General features: G+C 36.4%; 1 protein-coding gene across 1 annotated transcript in view; it reads right to left on the reverse strand.

Moving 5' to 3' along the window:
• Positions 1-20,251, reverse strand: part of PARD3 (par-3 family cell polarity regulator) — a gene marked incomplete at both ends in the record, with an annotated part of 424,269 nt that overhangs the window by 224,845 nt on the left and 179,173 nt on the right. Inside the window, one exon of the mRNA XM_079538143.1 lies at positions 20,074-20,205. Coding sequence (XP_079394269.1) covers positions 20,074-20,205 — 132 coding nt within the window. The remainder of the gene's footprint in view (positions 1-20,073; positions 20,206-20,251) is intronic.

Here is a 20,251-nt window from a genome sequence, read left to right on the forward strand (position 1 = left end):
CTTCAGCAGAGATGTATTATAGATGAGTCACATAGTTTCCCCTTGATATCGAGACAAAGGAAAGGAGAAAATTCTGCATAAATCACATTTTTCCTGTAATATTCCTGAATATATTACTATTCACCTCACCTTTTCAAAGACCGTGATTTTCATCCTTCTGAGGATTTTTTCTTTTTCTTTTTTTTATGACACAAAAAGCATTTCTTATTTAGCAACTTGAATTTGTCATTAGGCAATTTTCAAACAGGTCTCATAGCTCTTTTATCCTTATTCTTTTTTTTTTTTCTTTCTTTTTTAATCTGAAATAGTCCCTTGTTGCTTGATTTGCAGATCTGTATCAGCATGCAAGGATTTCACTAGCTTCAGCTAAGAACAGAACAGTTCGATCCCCTTGAGTACTGAGCACCGAGTCAATTTAGAAGCAAGCTGAAAGTATAGCACTCTGTTCTCTGTCACACAAAACATCGTTTTACTCAAATGGGCATTTTAATAACAAAATTCAATTCTGGATATTTTTCTCAGCATGGCACAGAACTGTTAAGAGATGACATCAGGCTGTTTATTAAAGACCTTGCTTCTTAAAAAGGCTATTAAATACAACAGATTTACCAAGAAGGTAAAAGTCCCAGCATCATTAGAGTTTAAAGTTGGCATGTATTCTTTAACTCTGAATTACATCTCATTTAAGAAACTAAACTTTCAAAGGTTCTGTTTTTGTGTTAATAAAAATCACCAAGTTAACTTGGCCCAGAGAGCTGGAAAAACAGTTATACTTTTTTATCATCTTGCTTGAAGGAAAGTACATTTATAGTGATTTATCTTTGGTTCTCATTGCTAGGATTTGCTAACATTTTGATTTAAACTCTCCTCGTTGGACTGAAAAAACACCTATGCACTTGCAAAACACAGCACGTAGATGGATGAGCACCTATGAGTTAAGGGATAAGTGTCTTGCGTGACTTAAAGTTGTCTCCTCCACTAAAGGACAACAAGGAGGTGGGCTCATGGCACTGGACGGCTTCAGCAGCATGGGGCACCGGGGCTGGCTGCAGGAGCATGAGGCACCCAGTTCTGCTCTCTTGCCCTCTCAGCTGTTGTGCAAAATGTTAGTCATGAGACTTTACTATTTTGCAGTTCCACCTTTTACTTCTCTTTTCCAGAGCAGCATAGCAACAAGTCACATTTCGCATTTCACCCCATACTTCAAAGAGAAAACTCAACTTAAATTGCTTCAGTTGGATTCTGTGTTGCACTGTAGGATTCGGTCTTTTGCACAACATAGATTTTACCTGAGGCATCAAACAAATCCACTATTTTAATAACAGAAAATACTATAGCATTTTTCACTGTTCTTTGCTCAATTTGTTTTGCTGAAGTCAACATGAGAAACAATTTCAAACTTTTCAGTAAATGCTTCATTTACGAATGCTCTGTTTCAAGTGCCTACAGGGTTACAATCTGGTCTATGACAATTTTATTAATTTTTTAATCAAAAGCATTAAATCAAATTTAAAATAAATAGTATTCAGTACTTCTGAGGTGCCTTCCAGCACAGAGTGGCAAAAATGCTTCATGGCAATAATGACTTTAGTTTCATTGCACCCTCAGGGTGAAAACTAAAAGTTATTCTCCAATTTTTTTTCTTCTTTAGAGGAAACTGAGGCGGGGAAGATTCCTTTCTACTTTTTTGAGACTCATCTCTAGCCTCAGATGCTTTCTGTTTGGGATCATCCCTTTGAGGTAGCCAGAGCCTTACTTTCAGAAAAATATAAAGTAGTCACACACATAACCGCAGGCAACCAAAAAGGGCAGAAGCTGAAAAGGTGCTTTGAAAGTAAAATAGCCCCAAGCAAATTTCTGGAAAGAACAAAAAAATTCTATACTCTTCTGACAGACAGTGAAGTCAGTGACAGCTCAGAAGAGCACTTAGCTGGCAGTAAAGGAGAGATACTGGGAACAGCATCATTGTGGTCCCAAACCCACATCGGCATACAGATCACTGTCATGCCAAGTGTTACATAACACGTGATGAAGATGGAGACACAATCTTTCCAGGCAATGGTATTTCCACTGTGCTGTCCATAACACCTTCTCAGCCAGTACCAAATTAAGCTGCAAGGTCAATGCACACCACGGATGTTGATGTGAGAGGAAGTCTCACTTCTTCCCCTCCTAGATAGCCATCCTCACCCCTAGGTCCCTCTGTCCACCTTCCCCTTTCTGTTTATTCAAGCACTACTGTCACTACACAAAGGTTATAAATTCATATTAAGTATAAACTATTACAATTGGTTGTTTCTCAGGCTGACCCAGTTCAGTCCAACTGAAGGTCTCATAAAAGGTTACAGAAGCATGAGAGAGGGAGCCAAGCACGGTCACGCCTGCTTCTCTTCTCAGCAGGGACTTAAATCCTCTCTAGAAGTGGCTTCAGCCCTTTGTTGGTAAGGATACTTCTGGTCTGCAGTCAGCACACAGCTCAAGGTACTCTTCAGTGTTCAGTGGCTTGCACGGCTCTGTGCCAAATCTCATCCTTCCTCTATTGCCTCCTTCTAAATCCTACTTTTTTTGCAACCAATCTAAATAATTGTGCCTCTTTCACTAAAGTTGCCATCTCAGCACTTACCCTCTTCAAAACAAGCATGCTTTCCAGGAATAAATCCCTCTTGCCCTTGCATGCTGCTGACCTATTTTCCATAATGCATTTTCCTCTTTCCCAGTTTTTAATTTACAGTAGAACTTCATTTGTCACCACAGAACTATTTATCTGAACAACTTGATACTCGGATTACAACATCTTCCTTAGATGAGAACAAATTAAGACAAAGGCACAACATACTTTCAAGTGCTATTAGCTGAGTTAATTAAAAGCTAAGAAGCATAAACAGAAATAAAAACACATGTGCATTTTGTGGTTGAATCCTTCCTCACCCCAAAAAGAAAAAAATCAACAGGCAAAAGCATGGAAGTCACAAACATCTTAGAAAGACAAGTGCCAAAGTGCCTCTTTTCATCAAAAGGTCATATCACTTTACATATAGCTGTCTACATAAGCAAGCTTTTTAAGATTAACAATAGCATGTTGGGGAACTAGATACAAAAAGGAATCAGAACAACCTGGTTCAATTAGAATTGAAAGGGGGTAGGCATTGTTAAACTCCATATTTAAAGAACATAATGCCAAGTTGAAGGTTTCCAAATCCATAGAAATATGTTATTTGGTTCCAATAAATCACATTAAAACCCCAGATAGGCCAGTCAGTGAAACCAGGCTAATCTAAGGTCTTCTTGAAGTAATATAAATATATTATATATTTTTTTTATTATTTTTTTTCCTACTTTACCTCTTATCAAAAAATTATGTATCTGAAAAGAAAAACCAACACTGGAGAAACCAAGCACTTTACCTTTCAGTTCTGAAGCTACTGACTTCCAGATATGAAAGGACAGCTTGAAGAAACACGTAGAAGCAGGATATTCCTTTGCTTCCAGAAAGAAACAGCTTCATAAATTAAACTGTACTGAGCTTTTCTTCCACTGCATCTACAGGCAGGATCTTCAGGCACTTCTACTTTCCATTTCCACAGGATACAACAACTTTCAGAATAATTAGCTAAACAAAACTAGAACCCTGTTCTGGCCCATTTTGGCTTTTTCAGAAGATAATGCAAGAGCTGCTATAATAGGCAACACAAACAATTTGAAAATAAGCCTCTGTCTTGCCCTTGGGAAGTTAGTTTTGGTGTCAGTAGATCTGGGATGCATTTTGCACTTCCTCAAGCACCAGAAAAAGTGGACAATGCTAGCCTACCAATACTCCTGAATAGCTGGGAAGGAGAAAATTTTATCTATTTTGTCATCACATATATCAACTCTTGACCAGACTGGACAGTGAGTCTTTGAAGATGCAAAGGTCACAGTACCTCATAATTAAGAGCTGATTCAATAGGTAAAGTTAAGACCAGTTTGAAAAAGAAATGGAAAATTATGTGACAAAGGCTGTGTGGCTTCTCACTAAAATTAATAAAGCTCACAGTGTTCACACGGAACTATAAAACTTAAAAGACAATATGAAAATATGGGCAGAAACAAACACACGGGTTTAAAACTGTAAATTTTCATTTACTAAAAACAGCAGGCTCCCCCCTATTTTTCTAGTGCCAATTCTATTTGTCTCCATGAACAAGCATAGTTTAACCCTCAACTACCTAGAAGCTCAGAACGTTTCCCTAATAATTACAACCTTTTTGCAATCCAATTTAATTTAGAAAAAAAAAAGATTTCAAGAGGAATTCATAAATTATTGAAATGCACTTGTCTTTCTCTCCTTACATACAACCAGTTTGAAGACAGTAATGGCCAGGTAAAATGAAAACAAGAACGAGACTGTGCATATGCACACAAAATAACATTAAAATAAACTTTCAAAGAGAAAAGCTAATATTTTCCTTTGCTGATTTTAAACTAATTCCTGGTCTGACCAACTTACACTCAGCAGAGGAAATGAAATGCTTAAAGTAGAGCAGGATAACTTCTATGTCTCTTTGGACACGGTTAGAAATTAGTTCCCTGCATGGCAGAAAATCAGTGTTGCTAGAAACAATTATACACAGAAAACATCCTAAGAGAGGGTGAAGCGTGCAGTCTCTGTATACCTAGGGTAACAGAGGTGTCTATGCCCACCTACAATTCAGGACAGAGTGCACACTTCCACTGACTTGTGGTTAAGGAGCACCCCTTGAGCTTTATGGGAAAAAACACATCTTTCTATTCATCCCACACTGCTGTATACATCCAGTGCAGAGGGACACACTTGTACGTAAAAAGACCTGCACTGCACTGGTGCATTTGCTACAGCAAACACATTTAAACACTGGAAAGTTGGAGGCTCTTTGTGTAAATAAACGCAGGTCATCTAAATGGAATTTGAGTATTTGACACTTTGCTATTGAAATCAGATAGACTGAAAGACAGTTCAGAAATCTGCTTTTCACCATACAAAAACTCTGAATAGCTCAAGTTTTGAGCAGTTATATTCTGGCACAGTAAAGAAAGGATTAACTGCAGTTGCTGGATAGGTAAGTAAGACCAGAGAAGAACTTCTACACAATACAAATCCATGGAGCTGGGGAAAAAAAAAAAAAGAAAGAAAAAAAAAAAAGGGCGAAATGAGGCTAAATATCAGGAGAAAATCCTTACTGGGGTGACGTATCAGATGGTGAAAGGCTCCCAGGGGAAGAAGCAGAATCCCCACTGCTCAACACATGTAAAAGCAGCACAGACAAAAAACTACAAGATAGGCTGCAGGGAAAAACTCAATATATAGTAAGAGGATGGTTCGGATGACCTAATAATATAACAGGATTTAAAGTGACTAGATAATTCTATTATCATTAACCACATTCACAGCAGTACAAGCTAAAACACTGTTGCTATGGTAATCAATCCTGACGTATTGGTGCAGAAAATGACTGCAATACAAGGGCTGGAAAAGAATCGAACCCGCACCTCTTATCCACAATGAATTAATGTACCAGTCAGCTGGCTAACTATTCGACATGAAACTCTATATCCAGCTTCCCACGAGCCTTTAAAAATAGATAGTAAAGCATGGCTGAGTGTCTGATATTCAAATACAGGGTTCTGCTTAGGCAAAGTCAGTTTAGATGCAAGATAGAAGCAATGTGGTTTGTAGAGAACACTGATGGAAACTTGTGAATTAGTCACAGGTGCTTGGAGTCCCCTTTTCTTTGTATTGCCTGGTTTCTCTTAGCCCAAAGTAAGCAACCACTGCTAAAAGGACAATGCATGCACACTCCGAATCACATGCTGCTAAAGCTCCATCTGATGAGACCATGAGAACAGCTTGTTTTCCACAGGGAAGGTAAGAAATAGAAGAAAGCTGAAGTGATTATTTCATCTGTCCTTTTCTAAGTAGCTCTATAAACAATAAACTGTAATAAAAGAATCCTACTTTTATTCTCAACATCTATTCATTTTTTTCTCTCAAAAATTCTCAGCTTTAAGATTAAAGCCACAAGGAAACAAAGCTCAGCAGTCTCTTGATCAAATATCATCATCATCAAATCAGTTCCATTTGTGCAGGAACACCATTACACTGTTCTAATGAAGTGCACACCTCGGAGCAATGGGAAATGGGTACTAGTTTCTCCATTCAGTTTCCCCCATTACTTACAGCAACAGTAAAGGAACATGTGGCAGGAAATCGGGAAGCTAAGCCTGGCAGTAGTAAAGTCCTTAAAGCCCGGAAGAATTCATGAACTCAAATTTCAAGAATAGAGTTAATCATCCCTGGTACCACTCAAATAGGGGCTGCTTGGATGTTTGTTAGTAAAACTGGAAAACTCTTACAAGTTGTTTTTGGGTGTTTTTCTTTATGGCAACTGAGAACTTAAAATAGGGCACTGGTGCTCTTCTTCCTCCAAAACAAAATTCTTTCACTAAGACAACAGGAATTGAGTGGGAATGAAAACACTCTAAAAAACCACTACATGCTCCCAGTTCTGTAATTCAGAAAAAAAGATGTTGTAGTACATATTTAGGTAAAATTACGGGGATATGTGGACAGCTTCTGCTCCTCAGAATGTTGCAGTTATGTTTCCTTTCCAAAAATATTTATCAAGGGAAGAAAGTATTTCTTTTGGCCTTTTAATGGTCTACATCACTGTGAAGTGAAATAACTCAAAGCAGACAACACAGAACTGAAAGTATATTCTAGATTATTTGAGTCATGTATTCAAAAAGGAACATGTTTTCAACTGCAAATGCTGACATTTTCATGTTACTCATTGTTCCATGCAGCAGGTCCATAGTCTAGTTTGAAAGCAACTATAAGCAAACAAATATACAAGAAAGTAAGAATAAAACCTTAATATACTCAGTTACAAAAATATCTGAAAAAGGCTAAAAATAAACCTGCCTATTTCTTAAGAAAAGCCATTAAATTGGACCTTAATGAATGCGTTACATTCAAAGTGAGAAGGAAAGTACATATGTCAGAGAAAAGGTAAGAGCACAGTAGAGCTTTCAATATTCAAAAATATAAACAGAAACAAAATATTTGATAGATGTGCTAAATAGTTACCCTGGTGTATTAAAAACTGCTTACATAACATATATAGTTTGTAAAATCTTGTCAAAGATAAGCATATAAAATGATTCAAGTTCTATCAGAACATTCTTGAGAAGCTAGAACATGCCTGGATTCATAAGACATTTATCAACTGATGAAAATACACCCCTTAGATTGAAAGCAGTCTGTAAAATGCTGTATGTCTATTTTGTTTCTATTTTAATATATTTCATTAGTATTTTTCTTGGAATTTAAACAAAAATGTTCCTGCTTGTGTGAGTTTCAAGTCATTAGCGCCAAAACTCCAGCCAATGTTTCATGAGAAAATTACTGAATTGTGTCTGTTTATGATTATAACGCAGATTTCTCAAGAAAATTATTCCCTCTTGAGCATTAAAAACTAAATGAGTATGAAAAACTAGAATGTGTTTAATGTGACCAAGGTAGCTTTTCCCGCCAAAATGCCTCAATTTAATCCAAAGTAATTTTTGAAAACTTAAACAAAGTCTAATAAAAGTTATTTCACTTCCAAAAATGACGTACGTTTACCAGAAAAGTCTGATATAAAACTATCATTAAAAAAATCCAAATTGCAAAGGCCAAGGATTTTACAATGCAACTGCTGTAAATAATTTCTTTTTTTTTTTTTTTTTTTTTTTAATGGAAGTTCACGGATGAGTCAAAAAGAGCATGTGTGAGAAAGAGAAAGAAATCCCACAGCAACGGAGAAATTTAACTGAAAAATTAAATGAAGGAGCCAAAAGCAGACACACAGATGGTAAAAACTGGCAAAAATAAAAAGTAAAAATCATGCTCTTAAGTACCAACAGATGCAGTGACTTTAAAATATTACTCCTTGAGGATACACAAAGACAATAATCCCAGATTGTGATTTCTGGGACAGTCTACTGCTGCTCTCGAGCCACAGAACACACCGTATTGTGCAGAGAAAAATGAAGTGCCAGACGTGGAGATATCTGCACTGCCAGTCTCCTAAAATATAAGGGAAGAAAATTAAGCTATCCAACAGTGTGAAATTAATGTCTTCAGCAAAAAAAAAAAAAAAGAAAAAGAAAAAAGAAAAAAGAAAAAAAAAAGGAAAAAGAAAAAAGAAAATAGAAAAAAGAAAAGAAAAAAAGTTAACTGTGTAAATGAGACAAGAGAGGCGACTTGCAGAATTTCTCTGCAGGTTGATAATACTACAGGACTGAGCATGAATTTGTTATTATTTGAGCATTTTTGAAATGTTCTTTACTGAAACTTCACAATCCAGATAGAAAGAAGCCTGAGCAACCTAGGATCAGCGCTGACAAACACTGCTGCATGAAAAGCTTTGCTGGTCTCCAATCTTATTTAGGTTATCCTTGACTTTAATCACCACAATTTCTTAAAAGCCACCACAGTTCAGGCTACCACTATTAACAAACAGAAAAAGAAATGAGCCAAGAATTGAAATTTGAGAAACTGCTTTAAGTTCTTCTTTTTCTGAAAAAATATTCTTAAAATCAGAACTTGATATGTATAATCATTAGTACTTTTAAAACATGCTGCTAAAAACTAATACCGATTGTCCAGTGAATTAAATTGACACTGCTACACATCATTGCACACTGTTTGCTCAGGGACATGGCTTAGCAGAGGGTTGTTAGGGTAGTATAGTTTGGTTGAGGTTGGACTTGAAGATCTTTAAGGTCTTTTCCAACCTGAGCAATTCTGTGGTTCTATGATTCTGTGATTAAACAAACCCAGCATCTTAGGTCATTGCCATGATTTCAGGCCAGCTGTAGTTGAAGCAAAGTAAAAGTCAAAGAAAAGAACATTATATTTCTTCTAGCATGCAAATAAATTTATACTGGGCATTTTCTTCTCTAAAACTGAAGAAGAATATACCATACAGGACGGATATAATTGTAGGAAGGTGGCCCAGAAAGGTGTAACTGGGGCCAGGCAAGCCTCAGCAAGTGGCTACATGCTCACTGGCAGTTCCAACCAAAGCCACATGCCGTGCACTCGTTCCCCCCACATCCGTGCCCCTCAACAGGCCTGGCTCTCAGCAAGCCACACCAGGGCCCTGCAATCCTCACCATCGCGTATAACATCTGAAGATGTCTCCTTCACACAGAGAGCAGTGTGTGTGACCTTCGAATCACCAGCAAAACCTATCAATCAGTTTGAAGAAAGAATGAGCTAAAAGAGTATTCCTGAAGATAAAACTATTCCTACTGAGTACAAGATACTGCTGGGGTTACTTTCTGAACTCTGTGCTTTGTTGTTATAATTATTGCCTAGGAAATCAAGATAAATAAAAATGGCATGATGGAATACTCGGTGTAAGTTCCAATAATTCAAATAGAGATGCTCAGATATGACTGCTTTCTTTTGGGGCATTTAATTTAGTCTGTTCTCTGGATAAATGACTTGAAATTATAAGCAATCATGAATTCCTGCATATTAGGAAAGTAAAGATTTTTGAAGACAAATGAGGATGTCCACGAGGAAGAGGAAATTAAGTTTTGATATAAAGAGACTGAACATTGGCTGCCTGCCACCGGAAGAAATATTGGTAGGAGCAGAGAGGTTTTGTTTATACTCAGTACCTCACCCCAAAGGTGTTTATTCCACAGTTTGTAAAAATATTTGCAATAAACAGCCGGAAGATACATTTTTTTTTTTTTTTTCCTTTTTGGAAATAGTTGCATGTGTATGTATGCTGGCCTCAATATTAATTTTTAAACTGTGAAAACAAATAATGCCTTAAGTGGCAAATGTTCTAAAATAATGCAAATAGCGAACTGATTTTGCTCAGATTTATAAATATATATCTCCAGGCTGGGAAAAAAAAAAAAAAAAAAAAAAAAAAAAAAAAAAAAACAGCATTAAAAATTAAATCCAAATGAAGTTAAAGTAATCATATGCAGCTGGCATGAAAGTGAATGATACCTTAATATGGAATTCTTAAAACATAACATACAAGAGATCAAAACTTAAAAGGAGTATTTATTTCTAAAGTAAAACCTTTACAGCAGTCTATTAAATGAAATGTTCAGTTCATTAATAATTGTTGTGCCACTTGCTTCACATGTTTCCAATCGATTACTTCCTCATGGAAGCATTAGTTCTGCTGTATTTATTTTAATTCTGTGTACTCTGAGTGTGAAACATCTCTCTACCAGTCACAAAGCACTTTTCTTGCTCTGGTATAGGGACTGAATGTAAATTCTCGCCAATGCCATAAGGCAGCTGACAGTTGCTGGTTCTTAGGAAGACATTTTTATTGATCAAATCAGATCTGATGAAAGAGTACAAAAAAAAAAGAAAAATTTGCTTTTGCTTTGTATGTGAGACACACAAAATCAGATGACTTTTTAATACACCCTTCCCAAACTACTTTCTCTTCTCTCTGCTCACTCTCTCCCCCAGCCTTAGATACTACCTATCCTATCTTCATCGGATGCAATTCCAAGCAGTTTCAACATAAACTTAGGATGGGCTTATTTTCAAATCAGTCAATGAATGAATTGGCAAGGCTGGTCCATTATCTTCTTTTATCTTCCCGTTACACTGATTAAATAAATTAAAATCTCACAGTATAGCCCATCAACTAGGTTGTATTACGTAATTCCATTCACTGAGTTGGTGCACTCACTAAATCTTGCTATGTCATTTCTTGAAGAATCATGACATATCTCAAAGTATCCTATAAATTACATTAACCACTTAATACAGCCAAAGAGGACTACATTCAATAATGAAATGCTCATACTTAAGCAATAAAATCAAGATTAAATTTGAAACCCAAAATAAAATAAAAACCCAGACACATTACTCCATATAATTCAATTATTAACTCTAAGTTATACAGTTCCGTTCCCTTTTACAGCAAATTGCAACCATGTCATTAAAATGACTTGTCCACACAAGCTTTTTAAAAAGAAAATGACTGTTATTTAGATCAACGGAAAATGAATTAATTATCTCTTCCACAATTTTCAGGTCAAACTTGGCTTTCTTTTGTAAGCATCTTCCTATCATTAATAATTCATAAAAGGAAAAAAATCACGCTGCCATAACTGAATAAATTAGATAAAGATAAGTTTCCCATTCAGATAAAATTTGTCATCTTCCCTTGCTCAAAATAAGCACTCTTGCTTTACTTCTGTTCAGTTTGGAATTAACTGACCTGCATGACTCTGCAGGGATTCATCTGAATCTCCTCTAAAACCTACAGTGAGATGCAAAAAATGCTGAGCTCCTCTTCTTCTCTGGATGGGACCTCATTGCACTGTTTTGCAGAGAACAGTACAGCTTCCATTACAAATTCAAAATATAAATATTTCTTGAAAATAAATAACATGAGCCATATAGAAGACAATAATGTACCAGGAAGAAAATTTGACTATTAAAAATAATAAAAAAATGCAATTATTTTTCCGTTTCTAGTCAAGCAAATTCTAAAATGAAAATCAAATTAACTGAAAACTAAGTTAATTCAGGGCTTTAACTAAGGGCAGACTGACTCCTAATGCAGAGTTATTGCAGTTTGGCTTGGCAGCAAAATCAAGGAAATTCTCAGTCTTTAGTTTCCTTATGATTTGTAAGGAACAGAGGAAAAAAACCGTATTTGAGATAACTTTCCAATTTTGGATGGTCTTTCTGATAGAACATGAAAAAGGACAACGTCAAGACACCCGAGAACGAAACAGAAAAGGGGTTTGAGGAGCTGAGGTTTTGAGATGGCCTCACTTCTTTCCTAGGAAGAAAGGAAGAATCAGTTTGACAGAAATCTATCGTACGAAATGCAGAGCAGGAATGCAGGAAGAAGAAAAACAAACAAGAAAATGAGAATACAAAGTGAAAGCTTTTTCTTTCCATTAAAAATATCAATATCATGTACTACCAGTACCATCTTCTGAAACAAAAATGCAAAATTTCATCTTAAACAGCAATGGCACATATAATCATTTACATATTTACACTTCAGTTAAAAGGCTGGAATGCAGACTGAGCAGAATGTTAATTTTAAATTAAGAAGACCAAGGGCAAGAGAGAATTCTCTATAGGCACAATTAACAGAATTGGTTTAATACACTTAAAACTTTTAACCTTGTGATCTTTGAAGCAAACAGTGGAACTGCATCTATTTCAGGTTTGTACAGAAGGGCTACACAGCCCCGAAAAGTTTTATAGCACTGTAAACTAATGAAATAAATTATTTTAATTTGGTGAGATCTATTTTCATTAACTGTATTGCCCTCTAAGGGAATGAGGACAAATTTTAATTTTCCTAATGCATCCCACTCTTGTGTTCCTTTGGCACAGCAGGAGCTCTGTGCCCAATGCTGCGGCACTGCCGGCACCTCCAGCAGCTCCTTGCGCTGCCCACTGCGGCTCTTGAGCAACAAGCATGCTGTGAACACAGCAAGACTATTGCTATTACAAACAGCCAGCTGGGATACAACAACATGTATGTCTGTGCTAGAAAGAAAACACACTAAAAGATAAAGCTCCTCCGCAACGTAATGAAAGAATGAGAAAACAAGTTTTTAAAAGCAGAGGAGGAAGATCTCAAACATTCCTTGGATGAAATGCTCTTCTGTGCACAGCAGGACACTTTCAGATGTCCTTAACTGCCCTGCTATCAGAGGCAGACAGCAGTGAAGAGAGCCAGAGGTGGTACTGTGCTGCAAAGTATTTTGGAAAAGATAGGAAAAATAACAGCAATAATTTATTTAAAGCTTCTTAGAGAATCTGCATGTAATTTAAGAGTATGACATACCATCCATGGCACCAAAGCTTAGTTACCATTAATTACTATAACAACATGATTACTTAAATACTTTGGTCCAAAAGGGCAGGAAAACAGCTACCCTAAAAAGGCCAATGCTCTCCAGAAAGGCTCTGCAGAACAGAGGTCGTGTTTAGACTTCAGCCCAGTCCATCTGCACTCCTATGAGTATGTCCATGTCTATAAGATTGTCCATTAATGATACACACCTGAATGTGCTGCATGCTTTTCCTACTAATCATTAAAATCCACTAGTTGCTATTGTTGTTGTTCCATTTCTTTTGTTTTGTAAAACCAACTCTTCTATATGTATGCATATGCATATTTAATTGCAAAGTACTATTTTCTCTCCACATACATTAGTACATTCTGCCACTGCATTAATATCTACACAGCAGCACATAACCGAGCACAGCCTGTAGCCCCAAAACTGACTCGCCTATTTAATACACAGTATGAAATGACAGATTATTTTTGAAGGAGAACAAGATAGATGCCAGCATGAAATGCTGTTTATAAAAGCAGCACTACTACAGCTGTCCCCAAGCAATAAAGCTGTTTATTCCAACATCCTGTCTCATATAAACTGAAATGCTCAGCACTGAAAAATAACTTCAAGGCTGTTTGTAACTCCAAGACAAATAAGAAAAAGAAACTCTTTTCCAAAATATACAATTAAGATCACATCCATAAATGTCCATTTTGCATAAAAATGGACAGACTTCTAAATTCCATGTTAATATTTTCTTAAAACCAGTACATACTGTAGTTTGAAATTTGAAATTTTAACTCTGTACCTGCTGACGTGTTATTATGAAGATGGGCCTTTCTATTTAATGTTTCTTTTTCTGTAGTTATATATGCATTTAGAGAATATTAATATGTGCATTAGTATAGTCATCTCTAAAGTACATGCAAAATGCAGAGATTCTTCTGAATCCAGAATACATGACAATATATTCCAGCATGAAAAGTTAGATGGCTTTTAGATACTGACATAAAGTAATCTGGAATTGAAGCCATGGAAGTAGCTCATAGGGGTCCAGTCTGGAAGTTCATTGGCTGTCCTCCTTCACTTTGATTTGAGACAGACTTGAGACTCTGCTACTGAACAGTAGGGAGCTGGGGGTATTTCTGCAGGTTCTCAAAATGTAAACAGCTAAGTACAGGTTTCTCATTTTGGAGTTTATTTTGCACAGTAGAGTTTTCTAATGTAATAATGATGATTATTATAATAGTGATGATTACTATGTTAACAATAATAGTAATAATAATAGGAAGAAAATATTGAAAAAGTCAACAGAATAAAAATTCTTTTGTGTGGTCATACAAGGATTAGCAGTACCTAATATCATATTCTTCTGTGAAGTCAAAAGCATCATAAAGCATCCCAAAGGTCTAATTAGTCAAAATAGTTATGTTATAATGCTTATATTATGTTATGTTATATTAACTACATCACATCATATTGTAATGTATTTTATAATATAATCTTCATACATACATATAATTACAATAATTACAAATAATTTCAACTTATGTATCAGCTGGGGCTTTTAGCTCCTGAGCTAAAGTGCTTAAAATCGTGCAGATGTATGAAAATAAAGGGGGGAAGGAGGTACCTATTTACCTGTAGTAGCAGCAGCTAACAGAAAATAATCTTGAGCCAAATCAAGTTTTCCACCTTCTTCTTGATACACGAGAGAAAGGAAACAATTGCCAAGAACCCGCCTGAAGTAGTAAAAATGCTGGATTTGCATATGAATGTGTGATTGCAGAGACTAAAATCTTGCAGGGGCACCTTGAGGCCTGATCAGCTCTATGACTAACATATACTATATGCAAATCCTCTATAACTGCTGGCCACTAATTCTACCTGCCTATAGTTACAGCTATGGCCTAAGATTTAATTCAGTGTCACATGCCAAGTGCCGCTTTTCTTGTCCATCACCTATAGCTCTGCTGTAGACACAGAGACACAAACCACATGAGAAGGATGGGCTCTGCTCACCGCCTCCTGGCTGGACCCGGTCACTCAGTGAAGATTTCAACTCTCTCCCCAAAAAACAGAACAGGCCCCTGTATTAAGCCTGGAGCTTTGAACGTATCTATCTTTGTGACAGAAGTGTGTTCTATTGAACATGAGAAGCTTTACAATCATGCTTCTGTTTTACATTTTATTTGTTGTTATTGTTCTGTATTCATTAAGGTTATCACAAGAGACAAATTACAAAATTATGTACTCGATAGGGAAGAAAGCAAGGAGACACCATCTTGGCATTGCACAGAATAGCAGATAAGAGAGTTAGACTGAAATCTGACAAATCCTTTTACCAAGTCTTAAATTAGCAGAATTCCTAACGACGAAAATCTGACTAATCCTTTTACGAAGTCTTAAATTAGTAGAATTCCCAACGATGATATTTTTCCTGAAGTTTATATCTGTACATGTGAAAAATTTGAGGCAAAGAACGGCCTGCAGCCCCACAAGCCTCTCCATCTTCTGTTCATGAAGCACTGAAATTGCAGACTTTGATGTAGTATAGTTACAGAAGTAGTGGAGAAATAAATAAATAAATAAATAAATAAAAACACAGCTGTCGGACAAGGACAAACACAAAAGAGGCACACGAGTGAAAATAAAGATGATCATATGCATTAGCTATAACCTTATATAACATTCAGAACTAAAAAGAAAAAAAAAAAGCCTACATTTCTACCTTCTATCCTTGTATTAAAACACAAAATAGAAGTAGGGCTTTTGATGAAAAATTGGACAACGTGGTTAAGATGGAGCATAAGAATCCAAAGAAAATTAATGATTCAAATGCACCGATCTATCTCTAAAGCTCCGATTTTCCTTTTTCAACAGATAGTTCTGAAATGCACTAATTTATACCATCTGAATGTTTTTAGAAAGTCTATTCAATCACATTAAAAGCAAGCCTTATTTTGCTGAAAATAACAGCTGAAGGCAGATACTCTGTAGATGGAGATAAAACCGTATATTATTTGAATGTCTGATCTCATTGTTGAAAAAGCAACTTGAGAAACTGCATAAGATCACTGGATGGATGTCACAAACAACTTACTGAGAGTATTCTGCACAGCAAATTTTTGCTCAAGAGGATAGCAGTAGTAAACACTTCTCTTCCCACTTTGGGATTCAATTTAGTTGCTTCCATCTCTGGCTTTGGTTGCTACTTAGAAGCTACAAGGATTTTAGGCATCAGACCTATTCTTCAGTAATAGGCATGAAATTTCACTTCATTTCCTGCCTTGCTCTCATTTACTGGCAAGTACACATATGTACAGATATACATCAAATACATGTATATTTATGTACAAGTTTAATTGAACAAATCTCTTTACACTTGGAAATCTGATCAACTGCTTTCAAATGAAGCAGGGTAGTTGTAGAATTTCCCTTTACTGCTGTTCTTGCCCCTTTTCCCACTACTGAGAACAGCAGGGTGCTCTTAATCCTTCTGCAAAATAGGCTTTTGCAGTAGAGCACCGAAAATACTATTTCAGTTCAAGTTTTCCTGGTTGCTAACAGTCTCAATATTTGATTAATGAAACTAAAATGACCACACAAGAAAAGCGTTCTGTATACTTAAACTTCAGAAATTGGTGAAAAGTTTAACTCTTTATTATGTTCCTTTTTCATGTCTCTCTATTATAAAACAGCATGATTCCAGATTTGATCAGACCTTGAGTAAGTCTTTAGGTGAGCTCAAGAAAAAATAGATTTCTCAAATGAAAGTGACATTACCATGTAGTTGAATACATTTGGAAGGAAATAAGAAATCTCAAGTCTTTCCTCAAAGCTTGGTTGCTGTGGGAGAAAAAATAGTATTGTGGAGGGGAAGGCAAAGAACAAAAACAACTTTTTCTTTTCCTAAAATATTTGAGAATTAAGTTAAAGCTCACAAATGTTGTCACTAGTACTTAATGATCTACAAAACAGAATGAGTGAAATTACTGAGTGAAGCAGTAAAAACAAAAACAAAAAAACAAAACAAAAAACAAAAAAGGGCTTACCTTTCTAAAGTTATTTTGAAGTGGTCTCTAGATATTTGATTTTATGGTAGCAAGGAGATTCTTGGGTACAAACAATTTCACATAACTGACTTCACGGTCATGAGAAATGTCAAAGCTTTCTAGGAATTACACTGATCAATTTGCCCTGTGGACAGTTGAGAACTCCGGAACTAAACTGGAAACAAACCTCAGGCAGAAGTAGCTAACCAGCATACACAAACAGTACGTCTTAAAGGATGCAGGAGGCAGAATTAATCTTTTCCACTTCTTTGATGTATCGCTCCAATTTAGCAGAGCCCTAGTAAAGCACAATAGGTAGGAGCAAAAGCAATTACTTCAAGGAATTTTAACAGGCTCTGAGCGTTCCTCCATTTAAGGCACTAAAACTTACACAGATCTACAGAAGTATTTCTCTAACAACTACTAGAACATTTCTAATTCTGTGCTTTGATTAGTCCCTGCTACAGCAGCCTATAATGATTTCCTAGAAAGGAGGTGTCTTGCAGTTCCATCTGCAGAGCAGGCTGTGATGTTGCAAGATTACCGTTTGCTCTATGGTTCTGCTTATTGGAAGTGAGGCATTGCCCACATAAAAATAACTTCAGCACATCACACCCTCCCTCCTCAAAGTGCAATTCCAATAAATGTTCATGTATGGTAGAAACTGACAATGATCATCCTGAAGTTGTTGTTTTTTTTTCTCCTTATATTCAAAGGAGGAGGTGTGGAAAATTTGAGAGAAGCAATTCAGCCCAAGCCCAGAAAGCCTTTCCCAACAACAAGCCTCTGGAGCCTGCAAGACAAATGGTAGCACTTGCTGTCTAGTCTGCAGAGCCACGGAGGGAGGTTGGACAAGGACTGTCACCACTCTTGGAATCTGTCAGTCCTGCACAACTGGTTTCTTAGCACAGCCCAACACCTCTGGCCAGACATTGTGTCTGCTACTTCTTATGCACATGCTGTGCCATACATAAAGGAATAGGGCTGGAAGTCACTAAACGAACCGACTTTGCCAGGTCAGCAAACTACACTGCAACCTCCTTGTTTGAGTCCCTCCTTTCTGCATTTGCTCTCAGATTATTCATTTCCACTGACAGCATTTCTGTGGTGTTGAATACAGAGCTTTAGCTAGGAGAAGGAAAGAGGATAAGGCAAACGATGTTGTAAGAAAAGCACTTTGCACAGCCTAAATACAGAAAGCTTATAAACTGAAAGACATTTTTCAATGAGTAATATGCTTTGAAGCCAGGGTCAGTAAGATAGGTCTGGCCTTTTGTCTCCGGCACAATTAGCTCATCTATTTGTAGTTTCCAGCACAGGCACTGGATACACACACAACTTGTTACTTGTTTTTTTAAAAGAACAAGAACCTGATTGTGTTCTGAAAATTCTGGTTCAGTTATTAACAGGCTTTCCAGATTCAATTTCTGCGAAACTAAACAAAAGACAAACAAAAATGAAAGGCCAAATCAGTGGGGGGGAAAGAGGGAGAGGGGGGGGGAAGAAAAAAAAAGCCCACAGAGGACACTGAAAAAGATACCAGAGATCAAACCCCAAAACCAAAGGGAATTTCTCTCTGCATTTCCTCCACTCTCCGCTGGGCCTTTCCCTCTCTTTCTGCAGAGCTGTGCATCACCCCACCCTCACCTCCTGTTCATATCCTGTTAAACAGCTTTCAGCCTAATTAATTATCCTGCTGGCATGAAATGGCAAAGGGACAGGCAAATTCGAAAGAACACATCGAAAGAATGGATCCTCCTCTCTCTTTCGGAAAGCAACAAAAGAGAGACCAGAAGCCAAAAACTTACTCAAACAAAATATAAAACTTGCAAATTCAGATTTCAACCAGTTAGCCAGCAAAACATATACACTTTCAGACTACCATTTACCTAATTTGTGAATAAATTGAACTAGGTAAGCCATTCAGAGACCAAAATCAGCAGAAAACGTAATACTTCTTTTAACACGGATTCCCATGTATTAAAATATTCATGTATCCAACATACAGGAAGATCACTATTAAGATTCCTAATCCAACCTCTTTTGCTGAGACAACAGCTTTGCTAACTGCCACAGTGAAAATCTAATGATACTTGAAGCGTGCCTCGAAAACATCAAAGCACCAGCAGGGAGACACCTCCAGCTCAGGGCACCGACCTTCCCCTTTCAGTGCAGAGGCAGCAGCTGAACTCACCCACACTAGCTGTGTCCACTCTGAGGGAAAAACAGCAATGAAATTGCCACCATGGGTCCTGCCACAGAATGTGCAGGGGAAAAAACACCAGGATCAAGGGCAGAGATCCTTCTGTATAAAATAAATTCTGTTTTCACATCCTGCTGCTATAAAATACAAACGTTATACATTTATGCTCAATGCAAAATCTCAACATTGTATAAGGAGGAAACATAAGGAAAAAACCCTTATATTCACCATTCTTTATATGGAGTTGCTGTTATACCTCCAGTCTCCATAATAAAGATGCATTTCCATTGTACTTTTCAGGACATTTCTTGAAAAATTTGAGACAAACACATCATATGACTGTTATGTAATAATAAGTTCACCTTTCACCTTCTAGGACTATCAACTTAACAAATAAAATAATAAAGAAAAATTGAGTCAAAATTACTCAATGTTTCAAAAAACTCCAAAATAATGAGCGGTAAAAATGTACGCTAAATAAACAAGATAGCAGTTTCTTCTAATTTATAATCAATCTATGTTGCAAGGGCATGAACAACAAAATATTTCAAAGTACAATGTCAAAATTGATCCATATTTGGCTTCTTTGTAGTAATATTATTAACTTTCTTCTGCAAAATATTTATCAAAATTATACTCTGTAAATAAATTAATTCTGTTGGTGTTGGTTGTGAAGAACAGCAGCACTCCATATACTACGTAAATGGGTGTGTAACTCAAAAATGAAATAATTTACAACTGTCTATTTTCAGTCTTAATGCAGCATTTTGGAAGCAGACACAATCCCTTACAAATTTAGTCTGTGTATTTCTGGTACTTGAATCTCACTTAGAGAGCCAATATCACATAAGAATATTTTTTCTTTTTTTTCTTTTTTTTTTTTTTTTAATATTTTGCAGTAGCATAAAGATTAGATTGATAAAGTAATATATATATATACATATATATTACCTGTTCTTGCCTCTCCAGCCACTTGTCCACCATGGGATGACTGGCACTTAACGATGAACGAGCATTGTCTCTCTGAAACTGGTTAGACCAGCTACTAGTATCTCGTGGTAGGCTTCTGTAGTTTTCATCTTTCTATTTTAAAAGAAACAAAAAAGTATCTTATAAAAAAAAACCAACC

The sequence above is a fragment of the Tetrao urogallus genome (assembly GCF_951394365.1).
Source record: "Tetrao urogallus genome assembly, chromosome: 7".
NCBI classification, from domain to species: Eukaryota; Metazoa; Chordata; class Aves; order Galliformes; family Phasianidae; genus Tetrao; species Tetrao urogallus.